Source organism: Zingiber officinale, chromosome 1B (genome assembly GCF_018446385.1).
Source record: "Zingiber officinale cultivar Zhangliang chromosome 1B, Zo_v1.1, whole genome shotgun sequence".
NCBI classification, from domain to species: domain Eukaryota; kingdom Viridiplantae; phylum Streptophyta; class Magnoliopsida; order Zingiberales; family Zingiberaceae; genus Zingiber; species Zingiber officinale.
The window spans coordinates 40,707,312-40,716,703 of NC_055986.1; the positions used below are offsets into that span (position 1 = coordinate 40,707,312).

Consider the following 9,392-nt stretch of genomic DNA (forward strand, 5'->3'; position numbering starts at 1 on the left):
ATGCAGGTGGGGGCGAACTTTCCGTCGAGTCCCCTCGTGGTAGCAAACGGGGGAACGTCGACGAATATGTCCGTCCCGGACAGCCGCGTCTCTGGCACGATCGTTGCTTCTACGCTCCGCAAGGGACAGGTGGACGACCCGGTTTGTTTCAAAAACATCAAAACCTTTGTACACTAATTATCTTACCTACTTTAATAACTACCCTTCGATCCAAAAAAAAAGGATAGATCAGTTGATAATAAGATGGTACAAATAGTAGGTAAAAAGTTTTCGTGAGAATCTTTTCGAACCAGGAAGGAAGACCGAGCCCAAAGTCTAGCGCACGTCAATTTGAAGGGGCCCACTTCTATACCCGCTATTCTAAACCCCCCTTCTTCATACCTTTGTATATGTGTGGGTGAGGCGGAATCAAACCCTTTCCTAATTCCCATGGCGGATCCGTCGCCGCCGTCGGCCGCGTTCATCGTAGATCCTTTTTTGGAGGACCTCGCCGCCGGCGTCCTCCCTCTAAGTCCGTCCGACGATTTCCGAGACCTCGATCTGGATTTCGTCTTCGACGATTTCTCCGTCGACGACTACCTGTGCTTGCCGGAGGACCAAATCAACACCCACCTTTCGTCAAATGCCTCCCCAGGTCCCCGCTCCCAGGCTGACGGTTCCGACCTTTCGTTCTCGCCTTCCCGCAAACCGGATCTGCCGAATCGTCCCTCCGACTCCGATTCCGGCGACTCTTCTGCTGCCTCCGGCGTTTTCGTCGTCGACCGAGAGGTCAAGTCGGAGAAGGCAGGATGGTCTTTCAAGAGGAAGATGAAGGCGGGTGATGAGACGTTTAACGGAAGCGATCCTAACTCTAACTTCGATTCTAACCCTAGAAGTACTAAGCTCCGAAGATCGGAGGAGAGCTCACCCTGCGTCTTGGGTTCGGGTGCCGAGGAGGACGAGAAGAGGAGGGCGAGGATGATGAGGAACCGCGAGAGCGCGCAGCTCTCCAGGCAGAGGAAGAAGCAGCATGTCGGCGAGCTGGAGGATAAGCTCCGAGCGATGCACTCCACCATTAATGAATTGAACAGCAAAATCTCCTACCTCATGGCAGAGAATGCGAGCTTACGGCAGCAAATTGGTGGCGGTGGCGCTACTCCTCTCGGTTATCCTCCACCTGGAGCATTTTCACCCTTGCATTTCCCATGGATTCCAGGGTATGCTTTAAAGCCACAAGGATCGCAGGTTCCTTTGGTTCCTATACCCAGATTGAAGCCTCAACTAGCAACACCAGCTCCAAAGGCCAAGAAGTCTGAGAGCAAGAAGAGCGAGAGAAAGACAACGAAAATGGCTAGCGTTAGCCTTATTGGGTTATTTCTCACAATGCTAATGGTCTGTGGTGCTCTTCCCGGAATAAATATTTGGAAAGGAGGAAACGAGGTTGACCTCGGTCACAGTAAATATCAAATTTTGGAACAGACTAAAGGTAGGATTTTGAATGTTAGAGGTCGTCCTAGTGCACTGAATAACACTCGTGAAATGGTAACATGCAATGGGAAGCAGGATTTCAGAGGAGATGGCGGTGTAGATAGGATTACTGGTACTCAATGTGAGGACGGAAAGGTGACCCCTGGACTGGAGCCAAAACGAAGCAGTCCGTGGCCTTTGAGTCCTGAAGCTGTGGCCTCACAATCACATAACTCAAGTGAGAATCTGCCTGCATTGCTCTATGTCCCTAGAAATGGCAAGCATGTCGAGATCAATGGAAATTTGATAATCCATTCTGTTCTTGCAAGTGAGAAGGCCATGCAACAGGCAAAAGCAAGGCATTCATCACAAGTTAAAGAGACTGGTCTGGCCGTTTCTGGGAAGGCATTGTCTCCATTCTCTGTCGCTAACACTGGAAAAAAAGTGGATCAACAAACTAACTCTTATAAAACTATTGACTCTGATAATACATATGCAAGCAACTTAAAATCTACTTCGGCTGATGGCGCACTGCAACAGTGGTTTCAGGAAGGAATGACAGGTGAGCATATACTTTCTAGTTGCCATATATTTTTTTCTTACAATTCTCTCATAAATTTAGTGAGCATTTGTTTTTTTTTTAACAGTTCACTATTATATATCTGTTATACGGCTAATTCCATATTACCATATATGATACTTTATATGTAATTCTGGAGAACTGTTCTGCTTTTTAGTTTGTAATTGAGTGACAATTGAGTCCTACTGCTCATAGAGTTTACCCACTTGGGTGTAATCACATAACCAAGGTTACGGGAAATAAAATGTGACTTAATGTTATTTGGTTAACCTTTGAATACTTATTTTGGGAAAATAAATTTGGGAAAATTTTTTTTGGGAAATTCTTTTTGTTTACTTCTGAATTGCGTAAAACCTTACACTTCCATGGTATTCACATTCCAGATTATATTCCCCATTTACTGACGTGACAGGCATGCTCTGAGAATCACTCATTACTTAAACCAAATAGGATTAAATAATATAATCTTAGGTAGATAACCATCGACAATAACCTTCAACCAAACATGCCCTTAAAGTATTGCACAATTTCCTTTTATATCTGTATTTGATTATTTCATGTTTCTTACTTGCCTTGGTAACAATTCTAATAGTTTGAAACTTAAGTTCTGTCTTCAGTTGTTTAGCCATTGGCACTTAAAACTTTTATTCCTAAGTTTTACTTGCATGAAGCTAAACCTGTGATAATTGTCATGTTCTTTGAGTTTGCGCTAATTTATTATTAACTTGGGGTTTCTTACTATTCCTCAACATACTGGAAAAAAAATCTTCTTTTCTGCAATTAGCTAGAAACAAATAGTATTTGCTGTTAGAATTAGCATAGTATATTAATTACATGTTGAATAAGTCTAGTTGTAATTACATGTTGAATAGTTTTAATCCCACATTTAGTATTTAGTTATTAGATGTTATAATTGCATCATATATGTAAGATGGAATAGTTCTGTTTTCTTTTTTTTTAAAAAAAGAAAAGATATAACATCAATACAAATAGCTCATTCCCTAATTTTTGAAATTTGCAATACCATTGTGATTAAGAAGTGCATGAAGTTTACTAGCAGGTGAACAATATGATTTGTTCATGTTTAAACACTGCATATACAATTCTTTCTATAGTTAAATTCTAGTTGCTCATTAAGTTGCAATCATTCCTTTGGAATGCTCCCTATTTTGTCACTTCAATACCATCTATGTGAATCATTAAAGATATTCCATGACTGATTTGGAAGGCCATGATTGATCCAATGGCAATTATATTGTTAATCTCTCTAGATTAATTACCAATTTTTTTCTTTAATATAAACAAAATATATAAATTTCTTGGTTTCTATTGTCTTTTTTTTTTCTTTCTCCCAGGCTCTATATTAAGTTCTGGGATGTGCACAGAGGTTTTCCAGTTTGAGGTCTCCCCTTCTTCCTCTTCTGGTGGTGTTATCCCGACTAGCTCAATCATCAATGCTTCCTCCACCACAAACGCTTCTGAGAACCTCCCTCCAAGTTCCAGTCATAGAGAGAGAGTCAGGAGCAGGAGGATGATGTATTCCGACCCAATTCCACTTCGCGGAACTACGACAAATAACACCGAACAGCTCAATAGTTCATCTTCAGAAAGTAGCAAATTCCACAACACTAAACCAGCTGCTTCCTCTGTAGTGGTTTCCATTTTAGCTGATCCAAGGGAGGCTGGTGATGGTGAAAATGATGGGCGAGTCTCCCCGAACTCCCTATCTCGCATTTTTGTTGTTGTGCTCATGGACAGCGTCAAGTATGTCACATACTCGTGTGTTCTTCCTTTCAAAACCTCCATTCCCCATCTTGTTAACTAGAGCTGTGGGATTGCAACTCAATAAAAAGCTTTCAGTTGAAATCTAAGGTTGTGAAATTTGCAGGTAACCAATTCTAACATGGATTACGGATAACTATATAGTTTTCTAAGGGATGCCCGGTCATTTGTTGAGTTGCTATGGTGTTTTAGTAGGGTTCACCAATAAATTTAGTGTAAATAATCATTTCAACGGCGCAATGCCTTGATTCGTTTTAAATTCTATCTGATTATCAAATAAACTTAACTAACATAACATTTGGCCCAACTTAACTCGTGTACAGCTCTACAGTGCTATTTTTAGACAATGAACTGGTTTAAAATTGAAATCTTCGTTTTTCAAAAAAATTGTCAAACAAAAATTGTAAAACATTTTCCAGAACATGAAGTAGAAGAAATAAAATGACACGCCTTTACTCTTCATATGGGCATTTTGATGTCATTCACATTCTAAAATGTTCTAAACCAATCAATTTGCCATAGGTTAATAGGAAATTCAGAAGATCAGACGTGCATGCATGGAAAGGAACAACCTAAAAATACTTTTTGGATATTTCGATGGGTAAAATAAATCCACTTTACTAAAGATTTGTATGCCAATACTACACTATAAACTCAACTGGAATCGACGAACCACAAATATGAAGACGCAGCTGACCTTAAACAATAACAATTTGACTCTGACAAGGAAAAGCTTCAACTCGTAGCAATCACCTGCAACAACCACCATGTACGTCAGAGTCCCTTTCATGGACTAGACTGACTTGACCTGAACTGAACACATGACCCGACTCGCCTAACATTGTCCATCTGGAAACATCTCCAATTGTCGACTGCCATGCAGGGTGTGCTTCTCTTCAGTCGTGATTATTTTAAGAATACTGATCGGGATGGAGTTTAGCTGAAGTCGAATCCACCAGGAGGAGCTACATTCTGGTTGCTGTTCCCAAAGTGGAATCCGGTTTGAGCGGCATCCGCAGCAGGCATTGCATCGTCTTCTTCCTCCTCTAACCAATAAGTTTCGAGAATTTTCACAGATTTCTCATAGATTTCAGTATTATCATGGCTTTGAAGATTTTCAATCTTCTCCAAACCCTCAGCTTCATCGATCATCTGAGCATATAAATTGACACTGCCAGTAGCACCTGAATTCTTCTCCACTTCCCCAACCTTGAGGATATTCTCGAGCCCTTCCAAGCAAACAGTGACAATTCTTGGGTCTGGGCCAACAAGGAGGTCACACAGGGGTTTGATGCAGCCCTGACTAACCAAGAACCTAATCGAACACAGAAAAACTTAGTTGATTTAGGAAACTAAACAAAAATAACTGTAAATTAAAATCCAACACGCAATCAGGAAATATCAGTGGCGTACTTAATCTGTTCATGTGCACCACCAGAAGTAGCATTGGAGATGGCCCATGCTGCCTCTTTCTTGATATCAAACTCTGCAGTTTGCATTAGATTCACTAGCGGACTGATGATACCCGCAGCTATAACTGCCTGCAATTGAGTCACCAATACATAATATTATTTATTAATTACAAGTAGCACATTGATGGTTGCTTAGGTTAAGATGTGAATTTTCTACTGTGATTCATGTGTTTGGTTAACATACATTATTATGTCTCATCTTTTATTTGGAATTAGGTATAACTTAGAATGATTAACTTAATTGTTAAATGATAAAAATAAATTTTGTTCATCATAATTACTTAGGTTGATTGATTTGATATATTATATGGTAGATATATGACATTTGTCTATGGAAAAAATGACTGCATATCCATATGCACATCCCTGTATGCACTTTTTCAAAACCATGAAGAAGCAGCTTTCGTACCATTTTCACAAATCTTTATAAAAACGAATCCCATGATATGCAATTTTATTTATTCTCCTTAAATTCACCTGTATTTGTTCCTTGTTTCCTGCTGTTATGTTTGATATTGTCCAGCAAGCTTCCTTCTTGATACTTTTCTTGTGATTGTTAGTCAAGAGGTTGAGGAGACATGGAAGTGCTTGATTATTGATAACAAACTGGATAAACAAAGACAATCAAGGAAGAAAACGTTAAAATTAAGATCACATACCCAAAAGTTTAAGAAACTAATTTTAAAATATATTTTATCGATGAATAATCTAGTCACAAAACAAGCAAGATAAATGTTATGATTCATCCATCGTCAAATCACTGAAAATAGTCATAGACAAATGATCAAAGGCGGGTACTCAGATGGAACATGGCCATAAATCGAAGTGAATAACAAGTTCTATCAGTATTTTTAATCAATGGTGCAAATGACAAAACATCAAAGGTGGATACTTGTAATATCAGTAAATTTGAACCAATGGAGCAAAGGACAAATCATCAAATGGGATACTACTTGAAATATGAACCTAAATTTAAGTAAATAACTAATGATATGAATAATTTGACCAATGGGATGAAAGAAATAAATAGTATCCAAATAATAAACAAATTTACATTTTTTAGGAAAGAATCTACATAATTGAGTTAGCAGTGCATTTATTTCATGCTGAAAATTATGGAGCTTTTGTTTACTGAAACATTACTTTTGATGCTAGTATTATGTTACATGAATTACCCTATCAAATTTGAGTATAAGCATATAAATGTAAAAGAACGATAACATCAACTCTTTCAGATATAATCAAGCATCAAGAACATGGCAGCACGTATAAGAAAATGAATGTTCCTTTTCAAGTATCTAAAAGTCTTTTAAATTAGTAATCAAAATAAGCTTTGCTGAAAGTTATATATTACAAATTCAAAGAAGTAAATCCCGACCACATGCTCAAGGTGGATTTAAAGAAAACACTTGCTAGCATGACCCAAGTAGCATCTTCCCACCAAACTAACTATGACTACACTTTAAAAAACTTAACAAATTCTGATACTGCAACAACCAAAGCATCAAATGCTACTTTCTAAGAATGTAAGAATGCGAATACCCACACACAAGCTTAGAGGAATAGGTCCTCTGTCAAATATTTTACAATTTCAAACTGAAGATTTCCAATTTGACATAATAAATTTACTAGTTACTAAGACTTGTTGACTGGCGGACCCAGTATCACATTATGAGCAAGAGGATTCAGAATTGTCAGACAACACAAACAAAACAAGAAAAAAGTATTTCTTTATGAAATGTAAAATGCTAACATGCCTGTGTCTGTAGATCATCTCCTGTCACAATGTTACCCACAGTGCGAAGTGCTGGGATGAGCACAGAAGGTGAAGGATGACTGCCATATAATAAAATTGGTCAAGGACTTGAAGTATAGATGAGGCGGATGGACAAGGTAACGGCATGCATGCATACATAAGTAGCTCTACGAGCCGAGGGCAGACACCAGCCTCAAGTACAGATTGTATTTTGTCATTTGTCCCATCAGATAAGTATGAGAGTGCCCAGCATGCATCTGTGAGCACTTCTTCATCATTCGAATGAATTAAACGCTCAAGGGCTGGAAGAGCAGGCTTAACCTGATCACAGAAAATGTAAGACAGGATTAAAGACAAACATGAAAGAGATTGGAAAACAATATGAACAGATAAATCAATATTACAATAAATAAACCTGTTCAAAATCTGGTTGGGGCTTCCCTCTGCAAAAATTAGAAAGAGTCCATGTAGCGTTCCTTAACATGGAGAGTTTGGCATGCTCATTCAGTTGTTGAAGGAGTGGAAACAATGCACCATTGGCGAGGACAAGATCTCTGCATTTTGGGGAATCCCCAGCAACATTTCCCAAGGCCCATACCGCCTACATAACATGCAATGCATCAGCAAAAACATTCACAGGAAAAGCAGATATCAAGTTAACAACTAGAATCAAAGAAATTCTATTGTGCAAAGGATCATACCTGCTCACGGACATCATCACTCAGGGAACTGAGAAGTTTAACAAATATTGGAACTGCACCATGATCAATGACAACCTTAGTGTTTTCAGAAGTGCCAGATGCAATATTGGTGAGAGCCCAAGCAGCTTCAAACTAACATGCAAAAGCAACAAGCCAACAAGTATATATAAGCCTACTGGTAGGGGGGTGGGGTGGGTGGAATGAAAAAGACTAGAATAATGATAGGAAAAAGTACTACCTGAAGTTGAGGATAGTCTTCTCTCATAAGAAACTCAACGAATCGAGGAACTACGCCAGACTGTATCACCTCCTCAATCGGAGGGCATCTTTCTGATAAACACAAACCACGTGAATACAATTTGAAGTTAATTCAGAATGACTAATTTCTCGTCTACAGGAATCAAAGATTATGTGCGGAAGAATCATGCATATTTATTCATCAACAAGTACCTATAGAAAGTAATTTTCGAAACTGTGTAACTGCTTCTAATTGCATAGAACTATCATCAGAATAAACACCCCCCACCATCGCCGGAAGGCTTTCCAACTGCAAATCATCAATCAAACGAAGGATTAAACGACTCGTGGGAAATCCACAAGATTAAAACCATAGAAAAACCGATGGGATTTCACACAGATCTAGCAGTTCAAATTACGAAAATGAAAGGATCTTTGCAAAGGACATCACCTTCTTTTCCACCGCGGAGGTGTGCACAGTCTGAGGGAGGGGCTGAGTCAGCATCCCCTCCCGCCGCTTCTTCAGTAGGCTCTCCTCCCGACGGTTCTTACGGATCTCCACCATGTTGTCCTCCCTCCGTCTACGCCCCTCCTCCGCATCAACGGCCACCTTGTACTTGTTCCGGCGGACCTCCGCCCTCTCGCTCGGCCTCAGCGACATCGTGCTCCGCTCGACCTCCGCAGCCAACAAGAAGTAGAGATCGGTCCGCGATGCGATCAGGAAATGGTGGCGGATCACAGTGAAGCTCAAGCGTGATCCGGGGGCGGTGATGAGAGAGAAATCGGGGCGGAGAAGAGAAAAGAGACACGCCGACGAAGAACGCTGAAACCCTAGATTTGACAGAAAATTAGGAGCCAACTACCAGACGAATTCGCTTACCCAAAGCACTACCCGCCGCAAGCTCTGCGGGCGCCATCCGAATGGCGTTGCCGCGTTGGTATACAGAGTGGGTGCGCTCAACGCTTCGTCAAAGGTTCGGAAAGTTGTGCCAGGTGAGAGTGGCCAAGCACGCGGTAGAGTTTAACTAAAAATGAGCCGCACGACGTGGCGATCATCAAGTGGATCAAGGGGGACGTGGTCGGTTAGCCACGTGTAATTTATCTGCATCCCTTTAGAGGGCCGAGGAACAAAATACCGTCGAAATGACGTAAGTTGACAGGACACGGTAACTTGACCGCGGTGGAATGGAAGTTTAAATTTCAACGTAATAAGAAGGCTTCTAGGTTGCTTAAAATTACGGGTGTACCACTAGTTTAAATTTTCTATGCCACTTGTTATTTGATCTAAATACAATTATAATTATCTCTATGTGTTTTTAAGCTAAATGTTTATGAGAATTATATGTTTCTATAAAAATTTAGAGATAATTAAAAATAATTTTCTAGTGCCATTAATATTGTCAAAGCTAAATTTATAA

At 39.9% G+C, this 9,392-nt stretch overlaps 2 protein-coding genes across 2 annotated transcripts; one reads left to right on the forward strand and one right to left on the reverse strand.

Annotated features, from left to right (window-relative positions):
* The first annotated feature begins 376 nt into the window (after window positions 1-376).
* Window positions 377-3,897, forward strand: LOC122055467 (bZIP transcription factor 39-like). Its single transcript, XM_042616925.1, has 2 exons — window positions 377-2,008; window positions 3,382-3,897. The coding sequence occupies exons 1-2, from the start codon at window positions 430-432 to the stop codon at window positions 3,849-3,851; spliced, it is 2,049 nt and encodes a 682-aa protein (XP_042472859.1). The 5' UTR covers window positions 377-429; the 3' UTR covers window positions 3,852-3,897.
* Window positions 3,898-4,362: 465 nt separating this feature from the next.
* On the reverse strand, window positions 4,363-8,895 carry LOC122055477 (importin subunit alpha-1b-like). The gene is made up of 10 exons (XM_042616936.1): window positions 8,426-8,895; window positions 8,188-8,284; window positions 7,976-8,067; window positions 7,738-7,869; window positions 7,452-7,637; window positions 7,194-7,357; window positions 7,038-7,116; window positions 5,758-5,886; window positions 5,222-5,349; window positions 4,363-5,123 (listed from the first exon to the last, which is right to left on the reverse strand). Exons 1-10 carry the CDS (start codon window positions 8,633-8,635, stop codon window positions 4,745-4,747), a joined length of 1,596 nt encoding a protein of 531 aa, XP_042472870.1. The 5' UTR covers window positions 8,636-8,895; the 3' UTR covers window positions 4,363-4,744.
* Window positions 8,896-9,392: the final 497 nt, after the last annotated feature.